General features: G+C 37.2%; 2 protein-coding genes across 2 annotated transcripts in view; one reads left to right on the top strand and one right to left on the bottom strand.

Moving 5' to 3' along the window:
• Positions 1–1,430: 1,430 nt before the first annotated feature.
• LOC101863861 (uncharacterized protein DDB_G0283357) lies at positions 1,431–13,894 on the bottom strand. The gene is made up of 7 exons (XM_005090124.3): positions 12,435–13,894; positions 9,152–9,204; positions 8,315–8,415; positions 7,422–7,486; positions 5,839–5,861; positions 4,529–4,608; positions 1,431–3,882 (listed from the first exon to the last, which is right to left on the bottom strand). Exons 1-7 carry the CDS (start codon positions 13,679–13,681, stop codon positions 3,751–3,753), a joined length of 1,701 nt encoding a protein of 566 aa, XP_005090181.1. The 5' UTR covers positions 13,682–13,894; the 3' UTR covers positions 1,431–3,750.
• A 172-nt stretch (positions 13,895–14,066) lies between these two features.
• LOC101863633 (protein SFI1 homolog) overlaps positions 14,067–27,464 on the top strand; it is a 35,645-nt gene continuing 22,247 nt past the window's right edge. The window contains exons 1-11 of the mRNA XM_013084404.2: positions 14,067–14,337; positions 18,786–19,060; positions 19,510–19,600; positions 20,250–20,362; positions 21,292–21,363; positions 21,992–22,102; positions 23,187–23,281; positions 24,521–24,638; positions 25,153–25,255; positions 25,971–26,127; positions 26,713–26,874. Of these exons, the coding sequence (XP_012939858.1) occupies positions 18,858–19,060; positions 19,510–19,600; positions 20,250–20,362; positions 21,292–21,363; positions 21,992–22,102; positions 23,187–23,281; positions 24,521–24,638; positions 25,153–25,255; positions 25,971–26,127; positions 26,713–26,874 (1,225 nt within the window). The 5' untranslated portion in view covers positions 14,067–14,337; positions 18,786–18,857. The remainder of the gene's footprint in view (positions 14,338–18,785; positions 19,061–19,509; positions 19,601–20,249; positions 20,363–21,291; positions 21,364–21,991; positions 22,103–23,186; positions 23,282–24,520; positions 24,639–25,152; positions 25,256–25,970; positions 26,128–26,712; positions 26,875–27,464) is intronic.

Here is a 27,464-nt window from a genome sequence, read left to right as displayed (position 1 = left end):
TTATATATTTACAGTAAAGAGCTGCAAAGTTCAAGTACAGTGGAATCTGCATAAATTGACATCTGCTGGACCGCTAAATTTTCTTTGGTTAAGCCAGGTCTTCACTTTCGAATGATTACTCAAAAATAAAAAAATAAAATGGAAAGCTTTATTTTCTTTTGGTTTACTGCTGTTTTCAGATTAAACATGTTTTGTTTAAGTGGACTCCACAGTACATGTATTTGTTCTGAACAGCTTTTTGTTTGTAGAGCTTTACACTCCTTACTATAAACTTAAGATTATTCAGAGGCAGGACTTGTAAATCGACATGTCTCCGACTCTGAGACGACAGGACAAGCAGCCATAAAACTACCGTATTTCAAATAACTTTACAGGGAAGGAGAGTCTCCACAATGATTTGAAACCTACTGTAAACCTATTTTTTAAAAACACAGTATTTTATCTTTGTTTAGCTGATTTCGTTTTTCGAGAACATTTTGATTAAATTTGTGATTTGAGTCGCCCAGTGTCATATGTTCCAATGCAGTAGCACCCCTTTTACTTTTAACATTTTGTGAACAACTTGAACTTTAAAATATCTTCAGAAATCATGAAGTTATTAAAGTCATGTGCGAAAAAAAATCCGGTATGCAAGTACCTTTGATGAAACTTTCATGTTGAGGATGTCAGTTAAATGAGACAATAAAATAAATACAAAGCATCATTTTGCTAGGAGCGGAGTGGTACTCATTAAAGGTTTCCTAAAAAAAATGGAAACAAGACAACTCCACTCCCTGCTCTTTTCTCTCTTTTTCAAGATCAAGTTTGCTGATATTAAAGGAACATCATGGAATCCACTAAAAATAAAGTTTGGATGAAATGAATACTAGTTCAAAATGTGCACTAGCTTTGGTAGTGTTTTTACCCTCATAATGCACTCACTAATAGAAATATAAGGTTGATATGAAAATACTGGACATGGATTTCTCTAACAATGAACTTCTTGGTGACTGTGCAAAGCACTGTTCAAAATAATATACAGTATAACACAGATAGCCCGAATTCGCCGGGACCGGCCTCGGTCGTTCAAGGGATATCTTAAAAAGATAAAGAAGAAAAAAAAGGGACTGCAGGCACAGATTGACGGATGTGTGATTTTCAGTCTTCTGTGTTCGACCTATCCGTATTATACTGTATTTTATAAAAATCGAGCTAGTGAAAACACTCTTTCTTCTTTGTGGAGGGCCAGCCATTATTCCCGCCAGCCATCTTTACATTATATAAAAAATATAGAGTCATCAATCTTTTAACACGCGCGTGTTAATCTTTATGTTAGATTGTACTTTCCCCCCAACCATAATATATAATGTCTGAGAATACAGAGGAAGGAGGAAGACACAGCTGAAGGTGACACTGATACATGTGACATAAACAACATTAACAATGTGCACTGAAATCAGATGCAGTCATTTCCTTTTATTTTTCTAACATGTTCTTGAATAAATCTTAATATTAGAGCCCTAGCAAGTTCCATATATATATATATATATATGGGCGGATGTGAATTATGGTAATGTGGACTTACTTCTCACCACAAGATACTACACTTTGATTATAAAATACTAACCTTAGCTTAATCAAAGCTACGAAACTTTGAGCACAGTGATAATTATTTTAAATATCCACTTTGCATAAAAAACTAGTTCCCCGTGGCAAGAACATGAATTACAACCATTAATCTCATCTCACCTAAAAAAGAAGTAAAAAGATATTTTTCTTATAATATCCAGTAACTAGCCCACATCAAGTAGATCAAGTGCGACACTTTCTCATATTCAGTAACTTACTCACTTAAGATACTCCTTTTTATCCAAAGCAGCAAACTTTACCGCCAATACTTAATAATGTCTTGAGGAGTGCCAGTTCTTCTTTTGACAATAAACAGGAGCAATATTTTCTTTACTCAAGTGTTTTTCTGAGACTTATTGCACTAGAAGAAAATTCATCTTTGCATAAAATCTAATGAAACAACAAGGACCTATGACATGATTAGACACAACAACACCTGGTAAACACTGAAAATGACTTAGATAGAGCTACCATTTTTGAACAACACCAAAGTAAAACAAACCAGCAATTATCGAAATTGTGAGATAAACAATGAACAAACAGAGCTTTTGACATGTTAAAAGAATCAATACCATTATAGCCTCCACTTCATCTCATACATAAAAGCTGATGGTAAAATGAAAGTCCTTGCCTGCTCATACCAAGCAGGCCTTCAGATTACTATCGCCCCCATAACCACTAGAATTACAATCACTTGACAATATTTGCAACAATCATCATACACTGTATCATCATTCATAGAATAGAAAACAAAACAAAACACACTTACACCTGAATGAAATAATGTATTACCAGTATGGAAACAAAAAATAACACAAGTCACAGATCTTGGTTTCAATACAATGCATTTTGTTTTTCTTGTAATTAAAAAACTTTTGTATGATAACATCCAATATTCCACCCCCCCCCCCCCCCCAACACACAGCCTTAACACGGCTTACATCATCAAAACAGTGCAATAAATGCACTATTTAAGTCTCTTGTTAGTCAATGGTAATTTCTGTACCTTTTGATACATGACAAATATAAATTAGAAGTAACAGAAGCTAGGGTTTAAAAATCTTTCATATTTCATTGAAATAAATCATAACATAAGCAATTCTAAGAAGTAACGTAGAATAAAATCATTTATTTTGAAAAACTCTTTGGGATCAGCTTTCCTGCAATTCTATTTCACGTAATTTGTAATAGACCAAAAACCATCCATACTTATGACCATCTAGCCTTTGCTTCAAGAGTAAAATAAAGCAAACACAACACTGATGTCTTGTAAAAATCTCGAACAAACTTTGGACTGCCAAAATTCCCTGAATGAAAATTTAAGAGGCCAGAGATAAAATGAAGGAAAAACCCCCCCCCAATGAAGTCATAATCATAACACTTACAGATTTAAGTTTTAAATTTTATGGCTGAGTCCCTGCAAAGTACTAATGAAACATTAAAGATAGGAAGAGTAAAACCCAGCCTTCGCAAAAGTCTGGAAGCAATGAGCATTCCAAAAAGTACATCTGTAACAGCTGAAGGTTGAGCTTTAAAAATCTGAAGTCTTTGTTCAAGAAAAGAAATCACCCATACTGGTCCCAGCCTTTGCTTTCATATAAAACTATAAAAATACTCCTGTTGTTTATATTTTTTTTTGCTATAGAAAGCTGAGGGAGAGTTTTTCAGTAATACTTTAAAGATAAATGCACAGTAAATTCGTCTCTCAACGAGAAAATTTCCTGCATTGAAACATTTCTCAAGACAAACCTGTCCAACTTTCTGTAAATTTAACCTTTGTTCTCCACATAATCTCTTTTATCAAAATTTACACATTCTTTGATTGTTTACAGAGCAGATGTCTGTTAAAATGAAAATTCCTCCAATTCCAGTTATAGGTATTCTTTTTCTTACATTTAAAAAATTGGCCGCAATCATGATACTGGCAGGTGGTCAGCTAGCAACTGGATTGATAGTCACTCACTAAGGCGTTAATAATAATAAGGAAGCAAAAGTTGCTGACTTCATTTGCAGGAGAGGTGTTGAAGAAACATCAAAACCCCTCCTACTCCTTGCACCTGCTTTGGGACTTTGACAACTAAGGCTACACAACATAATATCTCATAGATCATGATTTAAGCTGCCAAATACACATTCCCACCACTATATATGCTGAGACTTGTTCCTGCCAAATAGAGGTTTGTCTGAGTAGCCGGGTCCAGATCCTTCTCTTGGGGTCATCGTGACTGCAGGGGCTCCAAAGGTCAGAGAACTAGTAGGAGAAGTGACCTCATTCTGCCAAACATACACAGATATACATTAAGCAAAACTTATTAGAAAATAATCAATGTTAACCCTGTTTCCATCCTGTATTTTGAGTTCTTTTCATAGACTTCAAGATCTAAAATATTTAAAGCCGTATCACTGAATACATTTCCTCCTAGGAGGGGAAATAAGTTCCATGTACTTTTTCAAAATTGAATAGACGTACAATTATCAGCATAAGAACATGTTTCCCTTCAGAACCAATTATAATACGTTGTGTTGCAAGTATTGTGAGCTTTATCTTATATGGAAAGAGAAACATTGACTCAGGACTTTGTAATGATCAAAGAAAAAGCAATACAGCGGGTTCTTTTTTGTTCATGGGCAAGGTGGTAAAAATTCTGCTGCGCACGGACAACTCAAATACATCAGGGATCGACAAATGTGTTTGACACATCCATAATTTGGGTTAACCAATAAAAAAAAAAATAAAGAGATCTCAGTCCGGGAACGGCTCAATGTACAAATTATCTGTGATTTCGAGTTTTCCGTCTTCGTGCTATCTTTGCCCGACTGTATATGACATACAGGAAAACTGACCATAACTAAGTTCGTATCATCTAAGAGAAGTAAGCTTGTAGGGTACCTAACATCAGAATGATAGAAGATATCTTACTGATGATGATCCTTTTGAGAACACTGAATATCCACCTATAGACTCAATCATTTTCCTTTCCTCATCAGTCAATGTTGAGCCTGTGGATTTGCATAAAACACATTTTGTTCAGTGTGAATTATCAAAGTCTAATACTCTTCTAGACATAGACCATGTTCTTTCAAATACAAAACTTTGTCCCCTTGATTGGGCTGAGAGGTAACAATTTATGAAGAATAAGAAAAAGGCGGACTGCACTCAGACTGGGAACTCAAAAAGGTTTACTTGTTGGTTACAGTGTAAATAACTACACTACAGAGTCCCATTACAACATATGAGGCGAAGAACATTTTCAGTGCTAAAATAAGAGAGGGGCTCTCGTGGCCTAGAGGTTAAGGTGTTGGCCTCTCATTCAAAGGTCCCGGGTTCGATTCCGGGTAGCGACCAAAAATTTTTCTTCTCTAAAATTGTCTCCTTTCACATCCTTTCCTGATCTCTAACAATGTTCTGTTGTCTGCTTTCATTTTCACTTTCTGCCCCCACCCCCTCACCTCCTTTGCCCCCTCCTCTGGGCTCCTGACTCTTTCTGCAGCCTTTCTACTGCTACTCCTTGGCTCCTCCTAACTGCTGTCTCTGTCACACCCCTGATCTTCTGGTAGGAAAGATCTACACCTAGCCTTCTCGGACAAGGGCGAAAAATCTCGGAGGGCCCGTGTGCAAGTTGCGCACGTTAAAGATCCCTTGGTGGTCTAAAATCGATAAGAGTAGGCTTCGGCCGCCACCCGGGCAAAATTCAAAATTTCCTACCAACGAAAAAGTATTAGGTGTGTCCCGCGCGCTCATATGACCTTATGCAGTTGCGAGCGCCGTAAAACCCTATACTAAACAAACAAACAAAATAAGAGACCATAAAACATAGCAACGGGATAAGACAGCGTCTTGAGAACAGCGGAAATAAGAAAAGAACCAAACTAGTAGACATGGAAATGTGATGCCAAGGAAAAACAGAACGATCAACCACTATTAAGTACAGAGAGAGAAAAGATGAATAAATCAAGGGAACACCAATAAAACCATGGATTTCCTTTTAAGATATAAATATTACAAAAAACAAAACAAAGAAAAACAACAACACAACAACAAAAACTTGATCAGAATTCATTATGCATTCATTCTTTCATTTAACTTACTTTATTCTACATTTAGAAGTCTTTAAAATTTCCATTATAACTGGGTTAGAACAACTAAAGTATGTCAAAAGCACATAGTAAAATAAAACCCAAAATTTATGTTGCATATATAGAAAATACAAATAGAAAACTGTCACTTACTTTCATTCTTCGTCTCAGTGTCCCTGAGGACAAAAACAAAATAAAGTAAAAAATGATTACAATAGACATGACAAGAATATGAACATGGTAGGGGATCAAGGAACAAGATACCTCTTTACCTTTCCTCACCTACAAAAATCCATTCTTCCCAAAGACTGTAGTTGGCTACAAAGACTTAATCTCTTAACCTCTTTTACAATCCACCCTTCTTTGAGACATTCAAGGTTCAGGGGAAAGGGAGAGAAGTAGTATTATTATATCATCCACATTAAAAGATCTAAAAGTATTAATTCTTTGGGTTTGTGGTGGGTGTAAACAGCCACAACTCTCACCTATTTAGACATATATGTCAAGACATGGAGGAATCAGGCTTTCATCAGTCTTTGGGCATATATGGAGCTATAGGACTAATCTTAAAGCATGATCATTTGTCTTGTTTTTGCTGGAAAAAAAAAGCCCATTAATCTTACAATTTTAAAGAAGTTGAGTTATCTGTGACTGAAGGTGGTGGGGGTCCCCTGGTTTCAGAGGTAAAATTTGCAAAAAAAATGGTTGCCAATGTTTGGTGATTTCCAAGGCTTTCGTGTTCTTGGAAACTGCAAATTTAAACTTTCGTCCCTTTGATCCATGTTTTTCAATAAAATCTACACAGAAATGTTTTTAAATGGATATAAGGCATTGAACCAATTAAAACAAAATTTATAAAAATTGATCAACGAGTGAAAAATGTCGGTTTCTTTCATTAAAATATTTTGACATGTATGTGCCTGACTTCATCATGTCACACAGATGGACGATAATTAAGTTGGGACCTTCAGCCAGTCAATACAATTACACTCACATTTCATCTCAAGACGAAAAGTTTTTAAGATTTGAACAGGAAGAAATTCAATGTCATGAGACAAGCGACAAACAAAGAAGGCAGAAAATCCTCCATAGAGATTTGAGTATTGCTCACTTCATGTATCCGCAGAATTTAACGAATGACAATTACAAAGAATTTTAATATTTTCAACATACAGTTGAAATTTTTCAAGACAGCCATCCACTGACAAGGAGAAAATTAGCTGTCTTACACAGATGAATTTCTTAGACACTTTTATTGTAATATAAGAAGAATGCCAGGGGGATAATGGGAATTTTAAGTGGTCACTTGTACAGGTAATTGTCCTGTACAGGCGGCAATAAAAGTATTTTCAAATGTACTTCGCAACCACAACATGGCCATAGAAAAGATAAAATTTTAGAACCACTTGACAGAGCACACTTTTTACAATACCATAAAAGTACAGTATAACATGGATAGGTCGAAAACGGAAGACTCAAAATCACGCATCCGCCAAATTGTGCCTGCGGTCCCATTCTTTTCTTCTTCTTTATCTTTGTAAGATATCCCTCGAACTACAGATCCCGAGAATTACCGAGGCCAGTCTCTTCAAAATCGAGCTATCCGTGTTATACTGTAGTTAAAAAAATATCACCCCCCCCCCTAACAAACACGAAAACAAATCCAGACAACCCCCCCTCCCCTCAATCAACAACAAAACAAACATGCTTTATAATGACTTGTACTCTGTACTTACTGGTCACCATCATCAGACTTTACACATGAGACAGCTGCATATGAGTTGTCTTTGACTTTTGCCCCCTGAAAAAAAAAAAGTACAATACAGTTCCTTGTGAGCAATTATAAAGGGAATCAGTTAACAAAGTGAATATATTTCTTAAGATTCTATATACATCAGCAGATTTGTAGGAAAACCAGAGATCATAAGATATGAGATTTGTCCGAGCACACACCCTTTTTGCCACCTTTAACCCCTTCTGAATTTTTTGGATAAAGGGACATTACTTTATGTTTTTCAATGCTGGGTGCATTGTATGGAAAAATGTGTAGGCCTAGACTTTAAAAGAGCATGTGTTGAATAGGTAATAAAATAAAGTTTATTTCGAAATACTAAAGCAGTTTTAACAACAATATTTGTGAGGGCGGGTATAATGGAGGGAAACTTATTTTACAACGGAAAGAACCTAATACATTGATGTTGAATTCAATTAATTTTATTACATTATAATATTCATGATATAGATATGTCTTCTTTGACGGCTTCCTCCCATCAGATTAAACAGCGATCAGTTTGTCGATGTTTGTTTTAGTAAGGTTTTATGGCGCCCACAACACAACATGGTCATATGAGTGCCAAAGATTAGAGACGTTACAAGAGAATAACAAACACAAAATAGAAGGCGGAGAGAAAAGGACAATAAATGTTTGATAGGAAAGAAAGAGTAAGCCACACCAGAGCACCCATCAGCCACCCACAGTTTGTCCATTTTTCAATCCATTGCTATCTATCCTATTAAGTTACATACATGAACATTTTTCCAGCCACAGAGTAGTATTCTTTGTTCATAATCTTTTTCTTAAATCTTCAAGTAGCATCTATTTAGAAAAACTAAGCCATGTACTATGTACCTTTGTAGATTTGAAACCAGCAAACCCCATCAACTTCTTCATTTCAAGCTCCTCCTCTGTTAATTCCTCCTCTGGCTCTTCTGTGGTTTCTTGTTCTTGTTCTAACAATTGAAGAAAATTTGGATTAAGTTTATAAATCCATCTATGTTCACAATCAAAAGGATATAAAATTAGAAATAGGACTAAGAAAGTGGCAATGGATGGGACACATCCTCATTAAGCCCAGTGGAAACATTACAAGACAGTCGCTGCAGTGGAACCCACAGGGAGCATGAGGCAGGGGAAGGCCACAGGAAACATGGAGGAGATGTGTGAAAAGGGACATGAGAGAGATGAAGCTCACTTGGAATGAGCTTGGAAGGATGGCCCAGGGCAGAGATAAATGGAAGGAGCTTGTATGTGGCCTATACCCTGCCAGGGGTGAATGGTAGGGGTGATGATGTTCACAATAAACAATAACAAAAGACTTAAAATTAGATACCTTGAATTGCATGAAGTAAAATGCAAAGTCTGAAAAATTATTTTGTTTGTCAATGAGATTGGGGCTGGTAAAGAAATAATGTTTAAAAACGAGAAGTAGAAGGCTATTTTTAAATCCACAGCAATCTGCCATATATTTTTTTGCATTCTAATGTCAAGCAGAGTCATGGATTATAACCATTGATTCAGGTAAGATCATTACCTTTTCTAGTACATCTTTTTTCAGGACATTTCCATGCTTTCTTTTATTTATATTATACAATGTGAGTAACTTACTTTAGAGCTTACTTAATATTGAAGACAATTGCACACAAATGTTGACAACATTGTCTTCGGTACTTCTATAGACAACATTACCTGATACATCTTCAGATATCTTTTTTCTCTTTGTAGACTTTCTTTCTTCAGTTCTGAGGACAAGAAATATTACAATGATTTTAATAAAATGTAAGCAATGTTCTCCTACAAACAAAAATATGTTTACAGAGATATAATACATGCAGATATTCCCAGTTCCATTAGTGATACATTCATAATACAAGAGCGTAAAATTAGTGTGTTTCCACAGGTACAATCATGTGTGTGCGTGTGTGTGTATATGTCTGTGTGAGTATGTATGTGTGTGCATATGTGCAGGTGCAGAGTCACAAGCAACAGTACACAAAATAAGAAAAGAAAAAAAGTGGAATCTTTCTTACAGTGGGCTATCAAGGATAATACTGTACTTGTATTATGATAGAAGGATATCACCATGCCTTTCACACTAGGAGTTCGGACAATATCAAAACAAGACCTGTTTACAATGTACTCCTAACTCTTGTTTACATGAAAGGCTATTCCACATTTGAACACAGCTAATATTGTCATCCAATTTTTCAGAATCACAAATTTCCCAGTAATTTCACTTCTAGTTAGCCTATTTGCAACAATTTACCCAAAATCAGCACCAAACTAAGTAGAAATGAATACTCCATGAAAGATAAAGTCTAATTATATAGATGACATGGATTGGCTGAGGTTTCACAGTTGTATGTTTTGACTGTAAATAACAAGAAAGATATATCATGTGCCTGTTCACCAGGTGCAGTGGACAAACATTATTGACAACCTGGTGTGCCATGTCATGCTGTATGTGAAAAGTTAAGACAGTTAAGTCTTTTATACTCATACAGCGCCAGCAGTAATGGTGCTAGTATAAAATAAAATAGGAACTCCAGTCGCCAGAGCTACGACTTCCATAGCAAAGTCCAGGGAGAAAGCTGGTGATTACACTTTCCAGTTCTGGCTTTGTCTCAGTTCATCATGTCTGAGCTACAATTAGACAATTGTAGGTTTTTATTAAGATATGTTCCTCCAAGAAAGATTATCCAAAATAAAAACCCTTTACAGTTTTTACAGCTCTTTACTCCTTCATTGCCTTAAGATGGCACGTTATGAAAATGCATAATTTTTAGCTTTTTGCCATACCATGGACATCAATAAAGTTGGCAAAATTTGCTGTTCCTGGTTGCCTATAAGGCATTACATGTATGTCCAACTAATCCTCTGGCTCTAATTCTTCTACACAGATTTAGCCCCACGCACAGCCTGGATTCATACTCGAGAATAAAAAATGTGCAGATAGGTACCTGGTATCAAATTTGATTGCAATGTGAAATTCGCTTTACTTTAAACGAAGTCTTGTGGCCCACACCTTCAAATTAGTTGGAACTGATTGTTCATATAGATAAGAAAGGTGTCACAAAAAGTCAAAATGTAAAAAATCAGTAACAATATAGACATGATATGAACATGTTGCGTTATAGTATAATGGGAAACCCCCCCCCCTATAATACCTGGAAGTGCTTGATATTAGCAGTTGCTTCCCTTAACACAAACCAAAATAATTAAATCAAATGTGTCCTGGACTAACCAACATAGTTCTACAGTATACATACAGTTTGGTTTCAAACGAGAGGCATTCTCTTTTCTTTGAATTTATATCAAATGTGCTACGGCTAATGTTGAAAATTGAAGTGGTGATGCAAACTATATTACCACAATGGGTTTGCAGTGTAGAGCCTTGGCCAGTTAGGCTTTAAAATGTATGGCACCATGTGGTTCCACAGACTTGTGTGCAACTCATTATGTAGATTTAAGTGTAGTCTCACTGTTCAGTAGCCTGGGAAAATATTAATTTGTGACTTGTCTGCATTTCTGCTGATGTTCCACAGCAGAAAACTCTTTTTATACCCCCTCAGACAGACTGGCACACAGCCACACGTGTGCTAGACCCACATTCAGCCTCTCTCGACCCCAGCATGAACTTAGACACAAATTTTGGGTGTGTCGACAACGCATGGCGTTGGTCTGGAAGACGGCCTACAGCTGGTTCACAGGTTCGTCACATGGTCATCTCATCACACCCCAATTTTGTGTGACGAAATGACTTCACTTTTTTATCTCTCCAAACTTTTTATGCTAGAGTTTTGTAGGATTAGTGCCAGCAGTCTTTATTCTAAATCACCAATTCAAGCCCGTAATTGTTGGGCCATTCCCTCTACTCTTGTTTTTAATAAAGATTATAAGCCTAAAACTGCCCCCCCCCCCCCCCATCACCAATAAACTGAACAAAACTCACCCAGTTATGAATGGTGTAGCTGATCAGGTAGGCACGACGACTCGCACCCCCCCCCCCCCCCACTCTATCCTCATCCTTCCAAACACCACCCAACCCTCCTAAAAAATCGTGATTTGTGATTGCCATGACAACGTGCGTTTGATGTTTGCAAGTGTGTGACAAAATGACCGTCTCCATTCAACCTTGTGAGTTTAGGGTGTGACAAGATGACTGTGACGTTTTGACTGCACTGGTGTGACCAAATGACTGGTATTTGGTTCACATACCATGGCTGTGTATCCATTGTAGTGTGTAGTGTGTGACAGGCAATTTTATAAGTGTGTAATGATCCTTGGTGCAGGGCGAGCTATGGTCATGTGGAAGGGGCTAGAGATAAAAGGTCATGGCTCGTTACAAGAGAAATACCTGTGAAGCCACACCAGTGGGGACTGTTCGCTCTACAAATTGGTAGCCATTTCGTTAAATTTATCCTTATTATTTGCTAATTTACATTTTGTATAAATATTCGAGGTATTTTGCTGATTTGAATTAATTGGAAAAAAAAAATCAGGGAATTCTTCTTGTTTCCTTGATTCTGAGTTCATTTTATCCTAGTTTCACTGTATTACTTTACTACTAGAGGTAGAAACAAATGATAAACACAAGTCTAGTCGAAAACAGGCTTCCCTAAAATGTATGCATGCACCAAAATGTCAACAAAAAGGAAGCAAATTTCACTTTTTCACTTTCAAAATTATGAGAGATGGGGAATATATGGGGATGAGGAAAGTGAGGAAGGTGACACTATCGAGGACTCGGGATCAAAAAGTGTCAACGGTGGGTCGGAACCAGACGAGTCCACTGACACAGAGACTGATGAGACTGCTGTCCTGGCAAATGACTGTAGCTGAAAATCAGTGTTGACAGTAAGAACGCACGTATCTTCTCGCAACAGAGGGGTGAAAGAAAACAAAAATAGTCATAACAAGCAATGGACAGACCTCAACAGTATTGTTCCTACACAAAGTTATGAAACTTTACCTTTCCTTGCAACTGTGACAGAATTTCTCATGAGTCTCAAAAAGATGCTGGGCTAAGTCATCATCTCGCTTGTTGAAGTTTTTTCTCAGGAAACCCCACTGATTATGGTTTGTAGCGTTCAATTGCACGGTGAGTTGTTGATTTCCACCAACACTAAAATTGTTTCGAGCTGGCTGATAAAACATATCTGGACCCTTGAATCTATTCCCATTTGAACTAGCACCAAAACCTCTGCCTCGTTTTCCTCGCCTTCCATAGGTGTTACCAGTGTTACTGTTAAAATTTCCATCCTGAAATTGATTTACTGGTCTGCTGTTGTAGTTTTGGCTGTTGCAGTCTTGCCAGTTTGGAAATTGTCCCATCTCACCTTTAGCTGTCTGAGTTTGTGGCATCATTTGAGACTGAAACTTGTTTCCACTAAATGGTTCCATCACACCCAGAGACACATCGGTTCCATTGTTACAAAGTCCGGAGTTATCTATGGCAGCATTGTAAGCATTGTTACTGTTACTACTGTTGTTGCTTCCATACATCATATTTCCCCCATTTCCCATGCCAGCACTCATGAAATTTCCTTTATTTCTGCCATCCATCATTCCAGGGTTGGTACTCATATGTGAATTGCTTTCCATTCTTTTGCCATTACCCATTCCAGAGTTTCGATCATTCATCATTCCACTTTGCTCATCATAATTATTCATCATTGTCATATCACTGTAAGTAGCATTATAGTTTCCACCAGTGTTTGAGACTCCTGTTGAATCTGTTCCCATCCAGTTTCCACTTGCATTGAACGAATCATCTGCATAGCCATAATAATTTCCCTCACCAGCATCCTGCACTTGTTGCATATTACTAGATGCATTAGAAAAAGATGATACATTAGTGTCAGTAGTTAGATTTTGCTGATATTGTAGGAATTGGGAATTTCGACTTCCTTTGTCTTTGTTGAGGCTTCCTTCACTAGATAGAAACGTAGAGTTGCTCTGCCCGGCCATAGTATGAGCATAAGAATCCATGCCTCCATTAGATGCACCTCCTGTCTCGTTACTCCTATTTGACTGATACGAATGATACTTCTGAGGAGCTCCTGAATAATAAACTGGTTCACTGGCACCTTGTGGTTGTGAATGTTGAAGTTGAGCTGGTGGTAGTGGTTGTTGCCATGACCCTTGGTCAAAACCCCCACTACTGCTACTGTCGAAATTGCTTTGCCCATAGCGATAAAATTGATTTTGAGAATTCATAATTGCAGGTGAACAATACTGCAAAGGGATTCTTCACCTCGTTAGTAATTGCCACTAGAATCTACCTATGTTGTTGGAAATCAGGTAACAGTAGACATGAACACAACAATCAAGAACAACTGCAAGCAGTCACTTCACTTCAGTTGTCAGTCAGTCCATCAGAGATCAAATACTGTCTACTGTCTTAATGGTAATCACAGAATTCTGTGTGATGGTAATTTAGTAATGGTCTCCCCTGCTAGATTCTAGTACGGATATAATGCCAGGCCACAGGCCACAGATAATTCTGTGTGCCAGGCTGACTATGCGTATTCATTTTCTTTTTTTAAAAAGTTGATCTAAAACCTGGAGGAAAACAGTTGGTATTTCCAAAACACTAGGCCTAGGGGTTTTAATTAAATAGTTACAAAAATATGTTATGACTGTAAAATAGTTCAAAATACTAGGCCTATAAAATAGCATCGTTTACTCCGAGAGGCGTCCGTTTATGAAAAAAAATTGAATTCAAAAAGGCAAGATTTTCATGTTTACATCCCATCTTCTGTGCTAGAAATAACAATTGTTAAGAAGTTAAGAGTAATGGCGGCTCCCTTTAACTTGTCCGTTCCTGTACTGTGCACACAGAAGGCGAGGACTCACTCTATATTAGGCCTATAGTAATAGAATAGTAGTTGCATCTTGTATTCTTATTTGTGAATATCGCTGCTAGTGTGTTAGCAATAAAGACATTTGTGCTGCAATGCCATGATTTGAACTGAAATGTATGTTTAGGCAAACTTTGTGACAGTTGTGAAACCTGGGCCTGGAGTTGGACGCATAGCAACGTCAACCAACGACAACGCCAACGGGTGGACTACTGTAGAATCTAGTTTCAGAATACTGTACACGTATTAGTATTACTGTATTATATGATATAGATCTAGATATTACCCAATTGGGTAAATTTTTAGTGTCACTCCCGCACACAGATGTACTGCTTCGGGGAAACTGCAGTACTGTTACTGTTACTCTACTGTTTGCTTGCTGCAGATCACACATAGATCTAGATCTAGATCTAGATCTAGATCTAGACATAGATCTATATTATAAGCCATAATATAAATCAATTATTTTCAAGAAAATTTCAAATCTAACTTGTAAATGATCAAATTATGGGTTAAAACAGGGTGGCAAACCCCCTGTAAGCCCCCCCGATTTTCTTTTACCCTTGTGGGGCAGGCCCCCCCTGGACCCCCCCCGCCCCCGATTGGTCCAAAGCACATATTATATCTCTATTTTTTAAGAACAGTCAAATATTTCAAAAACTATTTATTTGTGACTCAAAAGAAGTTGATATTCATGTAGAGTGCATCAATATTTAGTAGAAAATGAACAACTGGTAGCTAAGTGTGAGACGGGAGGGGAAAGTAAAAAATGCAAAGACAAACTGCCGTAAAGACGCCGGAGGATTACCCTCTCCCCCCCCCCTCCTGCATGCTTCATCACTACATAAATAAAAAAACTATTATAAAGCAACAAATCATAATTATGGGACAAACTGTTGGTCAGTTGGGAGGAGGAGAACAGCAAGAAAAAAAAAACCCCTTCCGGGACTGGGATTCGATCTCCTGCTCATAAAATAATTGCATGACTTCAAACTTAGACACGTTATCCATTCTGCCATTCTGCCATCAGAACTTCCAACAGCGGGAGGTAGCGTAGCTTAAGCTTGATATGACACTTCCATCTTTGGTGCCATGCGGTTGGCTATATTTAGATCTAGTCACACGATCAGAGAGGTATACCGGTCTGACTTCAAACAAGATGGCCGCCTTATACAAAAATAGTTTGCGTCGTTTAACGTTTATCCGCATGTACGGCTCAGCCACCTATATTCTCACCCCTGGTGAGAATAACTCATGACCCGCTATTCTCACCCCCCCCACGGACAATGACAGTGGTGTAGATCTATATTTTTTAATGTGATTTAAGCAAGTGGCTATTCTCCGGCGTCGCGCTGGTCAATAGATCGAAAGCTATTCTCTGGCGTCATGCCGCCGGTCTATTACTTATCATAGCTGCCACTTTCCCGCTAAATAGCGGAAACTCCGCTTCATCTAGCTTTTCCCGCTACTTTCCTCCTTCCTCCGATGGACCGCTCTCGGCCGCTAATTGCGATACTTTTTTTTACACGCGGAAAACACCGAACCGGGAGAGAGACGAAAACGCAGCTTGCGCATGTCCGCCCGTAGCTTTCTACTTCCGTTCTTCTAGGCCTAGCGTTAGTTTCACTTTGTTTATTGTGGAGCAACAAAGTGTCGATTGGGCATCGGGACGTTAGCGCGCCGAGTTGTCAATGAAAACGGCGGAAATTCGAGAGAAATTGATGCTGAATGCAAAAATGAAAGGAGCTGAAATGAGAAAGAAGCTGCCGGTGCGACTTGAAAAGTTCATGAGAAAATTGAACAAACCGCTTGCTGCACTTTGCGTTTGGTGTGATAAAGAAATCGCGGCCCGCGGCACTCCTGTACAATTGCGGTCCCGTTTGTTTACAAGACGGCTAGATTCTAGATCTATATTGTGGCTGTTGATGAAGTGAACACTGAATCTAGATCTAGATCTAGATAATCTATCTCTAGATCTAGATCTAGATAATCTATCTCTAGATATAATCTAGATTTACACATATTTAGATATCTAGATTCTAGATCTAGATTAGATAGCCTAGGCTATAATTTTAATTCAGGTTAGATCTACACTCTACAGAGGGACTACTAAGTTAAGTGCAAACGGGACTGCAGTTGCACAGGAGTGCTCAGTACAGCGGCAGAGGTGTTGCCTCCTTGATCCAATACTGCGCGCACTCTACATCGATGTACAAGTTTTAAGTTGAAAGAAATCTTTTTATAAGACACCAGCTTGCAACAAACACTGGATTTTTAGTCACCAAGTCTAAACTGTGTCAAATTGACTCAAATGCTTGTTAGTCTACTTAACTTAGTGCCTTTGTTGGGTTTTTTTGTTTGTTTTTTGTTATGTTGTTGTTGTTTTTTTCAAATACATTTTAATTCAGTTGCCTATGGTTAACAAATATGACAGTTTTCCCTTCCAAAACCATAGGCTAGATTTTCCAGTATATATTGCCTCTGGATCTCACTGGTTTTACTCCAGCTTTCGGAGAGGGCGCATCCGCCTTCGCATGAATTTCCTCCTTTTTTGAAATTCCTGAGTGGCAGCTGTGACTTATGAATTACAATTTATTTGTCTTGGGAAAAAATTCCCATAACTTCACCACTTCGTGCCACTTCCATTGATACAGACGATACGTTTTCAGACACAAACTGCCTCGATTCCTCCAATTTAGAATTAAGAAGAAGTTACATTTTCACTGTTTACAAAAACAGAAATACGACAAGAAAGCACTGAAGTCGCGAAATATCTGTTAAATTTATAGAAAATTATAACAACAATAGATAAGTTAAACAGCAAGCTATACTATGACCCTACAGGATTTTAGACACAAAATCAATTTTGTTATTTTTAAAGAAACAGAATCATTATTTTAATGACGACCCCAATAAAATAAATGAATAAAGTTACGTTAGACAATTATCATAGATAAAATATAATGAAAGGTAGGCTTACTATATCTAGGCCTAGAGATCTAGTTATTGTATCTCAAAATCTGCGCCAACAAATACATTGTATAAGTAATAGACCGCCGGAGAATAGCTTCCGATCTATTGACCGGCGCGACGCCGGAGAATAGCCACTTGCTTTATATAATTCTGCCTGCTCCAAGCGTTCTATCCCATGAGATGAAGGAGTGCTCTTATAGAATGAAAGTCGGGGTATGAAAATACAGGGCCTTTGGAAAATTACGATGCAGACTTTTGAAATATAATATGATCATCTTAACGAGATCTTTACTAATTAATTCTTTAATGAACAACAAATATTAATAATAATTGTTAATATAATGTAAAAACATTTTCCGCCTCTTCAGTAAAAAATAATTATGTCTCACTACTGACGCTACTGCACGAGATGTGGGCCGGACCATTCGTTGTTTACACACTTACGGAGGCAGGCCTCTCTGCCTGCACACAATAAATTATGGTTCAAGGAACAGAGAGCCTGTATGAACGTAACAGGACACAAGCACGAGACTAATGCTCTTGGAGGACGGTAGAAGGGTTGTAAAGTATTCAGACCAAATGGGCGAAGGCGTTAAATCGTGTTAACTAGTTTAATAATGAAACAATCCAGGCTCTTTAATTCACTTTCGTTTTTTTTTCTTTCATTCTTTCTTTTTCTTTTTTCTTGCCTCTTCTTTCCCCTTCTTGAACATTTGGAGTTAGGAGCCAAAAAAAGAACACGATCTTGTGGAGCATGAGCCCCGGTAACCTCGGCCCTGATTCGGAGCCAAAAAAAGAACACAATCTTGTGGAGCATGAGCCCCGGTAACCTCAGCCCTGATTCCTCTAGGGTCATTTCCGATAAAACGTGGGGTTGAAAATAGTGAGACATAGAAGGTTATATCTCATCCCGGGTGAGAATAACCACTTCCTAATGGCTCAGGCTCACAATTAGGTTCTGTTTATAAATATCTAGACTTTAGATAGAGTCATGCAGACTAGAGGATTTGATTTCTCTTTATAGTTACAGGCCTATTATTCATTCCCATACACACATCCATTGCAAATAATATAAGATTGTCATTACTACTAATTAGCTCTTCATTACTAGTGTATGATAAGGCTGACTGAATACCTGGAAGTGACCCGACGATGTAATACTACACTGACTTTAATTTAATTCTGGCCTGGCAGTGCATTGGACTCAGAGACTTCACAGTGTAACAGGTATAGGACTAGGAGGCATTGCGGTTTTACACCTGAAGACTTTTAACTCCTCTTTTTTCTAGTATTCACACTGTATTCAGACTATAGTCTTTAATTTCTTAGAAGTTATGCTCCTGGAGTTTGATGTCTTTAAAAATAAAAATCCCCCTAAATTTGTGGAAATTTTACACAGGAAATTGTAGTTTGCACTCTGCTGTATCTCTGTATATAGTTAAGTTTGTTCTTTAAAATTGTGTACTGGAATATTTTTCATTTTTCAGAACTGATTTGGGAAGGAGGATTTTTCCATTTGTTCATGTTACCTGAAGTTACAGTTTGCAGTCTCGAGTAAAATGAGTGAGAAAGGCCAATTCTCTGGGAAAAATATGAAGCAGGACATTATGGCGGAATTAAGCTCAGCATTGACAGTACGGGCTGAGCAAATTAGAAGTCGGCTAGCAAGTGAAAGGGAAATTGTGGAAGATGATTCAGAAACAACTGCACCTGAAGTGGAGAGAAAAGAAACTGGAGATTCCTCAGCTGTGAGATCATGCAGGTAACGTGTGATCTCTTTTCACTTTGTTGTTTTGTTGATTTTGTCATGTATGAGAGTGAGCTGAATGATGTGAGGGTAAAATGATGAGATGATATGTGCTATGTTGAATTTGTTTTAACTTTGCATTTAGAATAATTTAAATGTGTTTTTTCTAATGTGATGGACATTGCATTTTGCTGTTCGTAGTCTCCAATGGGTGGATTGTGTGATATGCCCACAGGAATCAGTCTTAACAAAGGTTGATGGAAACAGTCTCTCAGTTGCTGTTTCAACTCCAAAGCTTTTATTATACTGTGTTCAGACTCATTTTTGTAACAAATTACAAGAATTATTATTTATTTTTCTACATATTTTGACATGATTGAGACCACACAGTGAAACAAAACATTTCTCTGAGTGTTGTCTATTTGTAATTGATCTCTTCTCGGTTTGATCCCTTCATTTTTCAGTCATGCAGCAACTCTCAGTCAGATCCCTGTGTCACAAGCTCGGCTCAGGAGACGGCAAGAACGTGGGCAGAAGATTGATCCTGGCCGCAAGGTTTGTATCAAACTTTTTTGTCCTCTTGTGAAAGGTTGTGCTAAGCTTGTTACTGGACAAGAGAAAACATATTTCGCTTATTTATAATATTTTAACTGTTTTTGTCCTTTGCAATATATTTATGTTTAGGCTTTTTAATAATTCACATTCACAATTTCCGTTTGTCATCACAGATAACACCTGCCATCAATAAAGTAGCGGTTCTAGAGCCGATGTGCTTTTTCATCCATATGGCAATATAGGCTTCAGTATGGCTTGTTTGAATTATTTTCTTTTATTTTGGTGGAGCTGGGTATGAAAAACAATTGTTGTACAGACATAGAAGACTCCCTTATTGAACACATTAAAACGTACTGAGTAAATGCTTTTCAGTTTTCTCCTCTATACTTACCAGACAAGTAGATTGTTTAATGTTTTGGTTGGCGGACATGGGCTAGTCATTCTACAAAAACTATATGATTCTAGACTAAAACGCATGTATTATTAAATACCAGACTCAAATGGCTACTGTAACAGTTAAGTATATTGTTCTGTTAGCAGGTCATATTGATGCTTTCTATTGTAACCAGAAAGAAATTGAGATTGGTGGATTTTTCTGTGATGATTTTGTTTTTGTTATTTTAAAGATTTATTCTTCTTGCCCCAATAGGGAACTGTGAGTTCTGCCAAAAGTGCAAAGGTTGGAAGTACTGTTGATATAAAGAATTATCGGCCTGGATATACATGGAGCATAGGAGGTCGGCTTAAAGAACTGAGAATAAGGTAAATGTTCTTTTATTTCCTCCTTGGTCTTTATTGTAATTTAATATAATGATCTTGAAAACTCTAAGACAGTCACCGAGTCAAACACATCTTTTTTAAAAATTTGTCATTAATGTGTGCACTTGCTTGGCTTTGAACCCTTGCTATAATGAATTATGCTCTGTAGATGTATTGGAGTGTTATCTTGACTCTAGAAATACTGTGTTATGTTAAAGGGAACCCATCCTGATTAAAAAAAAAAAAATCAATAATATAATTCAATCATATTGATTTCCCTTTTGTTTCTGTTCCATGTAGTGATGTTTACAGCCTCTTTTCAGTCACCAGGTTGACTTGTAGATCATATTTTCTGTCTGGTCTCGGAGGGAGAAGAGTCTTGTTATAGATTGGTGGTGGGATAGTGATAGTTTCACTGTCTCATACACGAGGTCAATTATTGGGATTGTAATGATAGGAGTACGGTTGATAAAATAAGAATATTTTGCCCTTTCTAATTCTGTTCCTTCTAAGACTTGTTTCAATTTAAATACATTATTCTTAAGAGTGAAATACCACTTGCAAATTTTTTCCCCATAAAATCAGTAATATTATACAATAGCCCTGTCTTTGTTTTGTGTGTGCGTGAAGTCTGCTTTTTTTCCCGGTGGATTTTGAAAAAATTGGAGGCATGAAAGGGTGCATCATATTATGAGTCTTTCTTATGATGTGAAGCGATGTGGGGTGGAATGAATGATGGTTCATAGTCCTGTATGTGTGGTTTTACATAGGATGGAAAACTTAAGCTGCACACTATTAATGTAAAAATTCCACTGGTTTCTTTAGGTTGTACTTGTAGAGTCGTAATTTTTAATGCTATTTGGAAATGTTTTCTCATAGAAGAATTTTGTCTTCAATTTGTATTTATTTACTGTTTTCTATTAAAATTTCAGGTGCATTGCCAGAAAGTTTCTGTACATTTGGCTGAAAGGAACTTTTGGCCGTGTTCTTCCATCTGCTGCCATGTAAGAAATTACATTTGCTTATATTAAATATCATCTTTTAACTCTTTGAAGACGCGTCAGCGGATAATCCGCGGACAAGGGAACCTACTGTTGTCCCGTGTCAGTGGATAATCTGCTGACGATTTTAAACATGTTTATTTGCTAAACTAGAGGTCTAAGGTGGCAACCCCTATGTCAGTGGAAAGCTCATCTAAAGCCCTATAATTTGGTTGAATCCCTCAATTTGTTTTCGAATTAGGATATCTTTGCGAAGTATTTGTTTTAAAGTATTAAGAGAAAAATAGAGAAATTGTACTTTTTAGTTGTGAAAGTGTGATTTTTGTACTGTTGATAGGAAAAAAATGGTGGCCCGGTAAAAAAGGGTAAAGTGGGTGCATCTTCAAAGAGTAAACACATTTTTTGAGGGAGTTAAATTTAATAACTCAAACTGATGCAAATAGAGAACATTGTTAATATGTTACATTATTTGTTTCCAACTGAACATTCTCTTTAGTTTTGAAACCTTGCATAGTTTTATATGACTTTAAATAGTGTTTTATTCTATTTTGTCAAGCCAATGCGCATAGTGTAGTAACATTGTCAGTTCTCTTTTTAAATCTTTATTTTCCATGTTCTATATCCTATGAAGGCGTCACTACAAGGAAAGCTTGATGCGGAAAATGTACAACACTTGGTATGATTATTGGTGGGAGATTGTCATGGAATGGAGACTTAGCGTACGAGCTGAATGTCACTACAGGTATTAATTTTGCATTGTGGGTTGTTGTTTTTTTAAGTGTATCTCCAAAAGCACGCCTGTTGGATGTTCTAGAATAGACATTTGCCAGTGCTTTTTTTTCGACTCTAGCATTCTAGCTTTTTTTAATTCTGTGGAAAGATGTTTCTAATGACATTTTCTGTCTCCTTCTGCATTCCTTTAGTGAGTTATAGGGGTTGTTAAATGTTTCTTTTTTAACCTGTGGAACAACATGTTTCCATTAAATCTCAGTATTATCCTACCAAGGTGAGGGATGTTTTTCCTGTCAGGAAAGTATTCTTAATTATTTCACTCTGAAGTTATAAAGCAATTCTTGTGGTTGGTTGGAGGGAGCACTAGTGTCGTTTTTTCCTTCTTTCCTATCAAAGATCTATCGTCCTTATCTCTACTTCTTCTTTTCTTGGTATGTTACTTTCCACTAACACCTCTCATCTTCAGCATTTATATGACTTAATTGTGTTGCAGGTGCTGTAAAACTCTTATGAAAACGAAAGCTAAAAAATTATTGAGTTTAGGAGGGGATTTATTTTGAGATTTACCAGAACCACCTGTCTTGATGGGTCTGATTTTCTATAACTTTTATAGGAGGTCCTCGTTTTTGTGTGTGTGTGATGGGGGGGGGGGGGGGGTTCCTTTTCTGAGATGATTCAGAAATAAATCCCCCCTATCTCTGACTCAGAGGTGTAGAAAACTTTGTGTCCTCCCTTTTTTTTGTGCAAGCTTTGGAGGTAAAGAAAACTCTATATTTTTATCGGCTGGTGAATCCTTGGAAAACATCTTTGTGGATACAAATTGCTGTTGAAATGTAACGTGTTTGTGGACAAGTTAGGAGAAATAATTTTATGAGTAATTAAGTAGTTTTCACCTTTCATGTGGAAAGCTAAAGTTTTTTGATTGATACAGATTTCTGCTATTCGAAGGAATCCTTTTCAATGATTTTTTAATGGGAAAGGAATTGAGGGTTGATTAAAGTTAGGATAGCTGATGGAATGAACTTAATGACAACATTTAAAAAATGTTACACTGATGTTGAGGCTTTGCTGCTATCATTTGTTCTCTTGCCCAGGTACAAGCTATGGTACGTAATGTTTGTCAACTGGAGGAAGTTTGTGGATTCAAGAAAATCAGAGAAAATCAAAGAGGCTACATCTGATGAATTCCGTAAGATTTTATGAAAGCGATGTTCTGTCTTCAATTATCAAATATTTGTAACAGCAGTTCTGGTTCTGGTGTGGTTTGTTATTGCCTCTTTTATTTTAGTGACACTCAATTTATTTTACTTTGTAGCTTTGACATAATGTTAGACGGTGCCACCGACTGAAGTGTCTTTAGGCCATTCCCAAAGGGGGGACATTTCTCGTTGTAATGCACAATAAATGGGCTGATCAAACCATGTCATGCGCATAACTGTGCCTGAACTACAACAGGGAACTGCTGCTTTTTCTTTCCTAATCCTTACTATCGTCATTTCCTCTACTTCTTTTGTATGTTTGTCGCACTTTTGTGACCTGCTATTTCCGGGGTGCCTTGATAGTCGAAGCAGACTTTGTGCTTTTGAAGCTAGAGAGGTGAGCAGAGCAAGAGTCTGATTCCCTGTAAAGACTTCTCTGCTGACAACCACCCTTTGGCGCTCATATGACCTTATGCAGTTGCGAGTGCCGTAAAACCTTTACTAAAACTAAAACTAAAAAGACCTCTGTATTGACACAACAGACCTCTGGGTCGGCCAACCACTTTGTCAGCATTCAGATAGAGATACAACAGAGTAATTTCTAAAAATGATTTTGTACAGTAACAAGTAAAAGATTGCACTGTGAAAAGTAAAAAGTCACTACTTTTTTTCATTGGAAATATTCTTATAATATGAATGTTTGTTTCTGTTAAAGTTGTTCTGTGATGTCTTTGCAAGCAAAGGGTATTGTGACTTAATAGGGGTTGAAGTTTCAGCTGTGACAAGATTTTGGTTTCTTGTTATAATTCTTGGGTAATCAAGTTTATTTTTTTAGCCAAAAGTTTCATCTCCATTTGAATCAGAGCAAAATTCATGCAATTAAAATGTGTTTGATCCTTTAAGTATATTTGTTTGCGTGCTGGGATTGAAGTCTTCCTTTCTTTTCTTTTGATGTGAATGTGTGCAAAAGGTGAATGAATTGAGAGAGAGCAAGACAAAAAAGAGAGAGAGAGACAGAGAGAGGTAGATGGCAAGGGGAGTATTTTTATATTTGTTCTTGTACTTTCCACCTTATTAAAAAAGTTTTGTTTTTTTTTTGGTTATAAAGAGGAGGTGAGATATGTTTCTTTGAAAATGACAGTTACAAGCTATTGGTATTTTTGTCATTATTATGATTATTTTGAGAAGTCGTTGTAATATGACTTTTATTATTTCATGTTGTGTGACAGATAAGCGGTGCCAGCTGACACAAGCGTGGCATGCATGGAGGGACTATGTCAGTCATAGACACAGAATGCAAGTCCTGAGGAAAAGAGCCAGGCAGTTTAGGGGAAAAGAGATTACAAGGTTTATATACTAGTTGTTTTGTGCAATATTTCAAGCGTTCAGTTTCTTTGTACAACTGCATAGCTCAGTCACAACACCATCTTGATGAAGAGCCAGAATTATATTTCTAAATAGATAATGTGATGGATTGTGGTCCATATTTAGGAAGACTTTTATATTACTGATGTATCAGAAATTTTGGTTGCCTTTACTTTTCTTTTCAGTCGTAAAAATAATTTTGAGACAGAAGGGTATTGTCAGATGTTTTGCCTGTAAACGAGTAATCTCTGGAAAACTCCTTTTGACTACTCAAGAGCTAAGATTGAGTTGAGAAAACAGTAATTGTAATGTATGTTTTCCTCTTCCAGTAAAAACACTGATCCATGCATTCAGCAGTATTCTTTTCAATGACAGCAATCTGTTTAAAAAAATGTAGAGAAGTAATATTTACTTATCTTATTGTTCTGTATCAAAATGATATGTACAAATATAATTTTGGGATCATATAAGGTGACATAAAAAAATCTTTTTGCAGACTTGCATGGGGCATCTGGAAAGAGAGGCTTAATAAGGCAAGACAGTGTCAAGAGGACGTGTCCACAGCTGTGCAGTTTTGGAATTACCGTATCCAAGCCCAAGTAAGTTGGCCTCGAAGTGAAGACAATATTTTTTTGTACATAAAACGTCCTTATTATAGGGAAAAATTAGTAACGAATTAATTTTAAAGAAATTGCGCTGTTCAGCAGCTGTGGGAGTATAAGCTACTGAATGTAGCAAAAGACTGCAAAAATTTAAGGGGGAAAGTCGATTAAAATCTGAAAATAACCCTTCCAGTAATCATATTCATCACAGGGCACACCTGCACCTTTTGGTAAGTTTGTAATATGACCTCTCATGTACGTCGCAAAGATTTGTACAAAGGTCGTTTTTGAGGGGGAGCCTCAATTCAAATTTATTACAGTTGTTAGTATCTCAAAAAGGCTCATGTTGTGGCAGAACAAAATATTTTGTTGTAATTGTAGGCCCAAGGTCTAGATAATTCTGAAAATTTTGGAAATGTAACAGTCTTTAAGTTTCAGAATATATTTCTCAAGTAATACTAATGTGTGAGTATAGTTCTGTAAAGTCATCAGGGTGTGTGTGAAATGCTTTTTATATCCATGTGTGGTTGGCAGGTGCTCTTGGGGACGTTGCTCCTTCTTTCCTGTCAAACATCTGTCATCCTTATCTGTTCTCCTTTTTTCTTTGTTACTCTTTTACATCACCTCTAATCTTCAGCATTTATATGATTTAATTGTGTTGCAAATGCTGTAAAACTCTCAATAAAGCTAATCTTTATTTCTGCATCACAAGCACTGGCTCGTATGGAAAGCTGCCTTTGCTGAACAGCAGCGTCGGCAACAGCAGTATGTTGATGCTTGTGTGTACCACAACAGCATATTGGTTTCAAGATGTCTTAAAGCTTGGTTGTTCTATGTGCGGAATAGGCGTGCCAAAAAGGCTCATTCTGGTAAGCATTTGAAGTATCACTCAGATATTTAAAGTGACTTTGTGAATGGTTGGCTTGACAATGACAATGACAATCTTTATTTATCTCCCAGGGAGATGCTCTGGTGTGGTTTGCTCTTGCTCTTTTTAGACCTGCATGTTTGCTGACAATCGTCTGAAATCCGACAACTGCGATTCGGTCCACAGTTGCCTCACATGAGTTTTTTAGGCTGATATTAAATCACATGATCAATATCTTGAATATCCTGATTACAGTCTTCTTGTTTGCAAAGACTTTTACTTCCTGTTAAAGGAATAATCAAGGTCTTATATGTGTTAAAATGTTTTTTAGTGTGACGGGTCATTTAAAGTACAGTCCAAACTGTCTAAAACAGTCACCAATTGTAGAGGAGAAAAGAAAGAGGCTGTCTTGAACAGGTGGCCATTTTAAACAGTGTCATTATGATGTAAAAAGTACACAGGGGGAGGGGGGAATGAATGGGAAGTTGCTGTTTGTACAGGAGATTGTCTTTTACAGGTCGGCGTTAGAGTTGCTTTGACTGTATTGTTAATACTTTTTCATACTGTATTCCATTTCTTCTTTTAGAATTTGCAGTCAGGGTATACCATTCCCACTTGAAGCTGGCAAGCTTTAATCATTGGCACCAGCGATGGCATCTGCTACGTTCTCTTCAACAACACCACATGAAGATGGAGGCACTTTCTACCAGCTTCAGGTTGCGTTGGGTTATTTGGAGGTGGAGACACTGTATCCTTTATGTTCTCCTTTAATGATCATAAAACGTGTGTTTTTTTATGATAATTCTTTTTTCCAAGACTGTGGACCTTGGTTGAGTAGGGATGGTTTAAGTTTCTTGCGTTGAATAGATAAATCTTTGCGAGTCCAATGGGCTTAGGGTTTCTTATTTTTACATCTATTCCTGTAGTTTTGTTTTTAGATATCCGGGATTATTGGCTGTTTGTTTAGTGCTTGCTCCCATTTAACATCATTCTTTCCTTTGAGGGCAGTTGGAAACAACTCTATGAAGGTTTGGTATTTTCATTGTGTCTTTATTGTAAGATTTCTGACTCTGATCGATATGACTTAAAGTCCTGCAGTTAGTGCCTTCTCCAATCCTATCAGAGACAGACATTTATTTGTAGGTTACATCTCTCTAAAGAAAACATATTTTGCTGCACAGGGAGTGTATAAACAACGACTGCTCACAGAACATGCAGGGGGGCACAAATCACACAAAGAAAGAACATTGCTATGACATTATTTTGATATTTCAGTCTTATAATATGTACACAGTGTTGTCCCTTTTTAAACTCAGGTTAATATGTATAGATGATAAT

The sequence above is a fragment of the Aplysia californica genome, unplaced genomic scaffold (genome assembly GCF_000002075.1).
Source record: "Aplysia californica isolate F4 #8 unplaced genomic scaffold, AplCal3.0 scaffold00013, whole genome shotgun sequence".
Classification (NCBI taxonomy): Eukaryota; Metazoa; Mollusca; class Gastropoda; order Aplysiida; family Aplysiidae; genus Aplysia; species Aplysia californica.
Note: the sequence above shows the minus strand (reverse complement) of the source record. Positions and strands in the feature narration are given on the sequence as shown.

Coding starts and splice junctions, on each gene's coding strand:
- LOC101863861 (XM_005090124.3), bottom strand. CDS start 13,681: ATGAATTCTCAAAATCAATTTTATCGCTATGGGCAAAGCAATTTCGAC. Junction 4,609..5,838: donor CACTGAGACGAAGAATGAAA/GTAAGTGACAGT, acceptor GCAAATCCACAG/GCTCAACATTGACTGATGAG. Junction 3,883..4,528: donor TCTCAAAAGGATCATCATCA/GTAAGATATCTT, acceptor TATGTTTGGCAG/AATGAGGTCACTTCTCCTAC.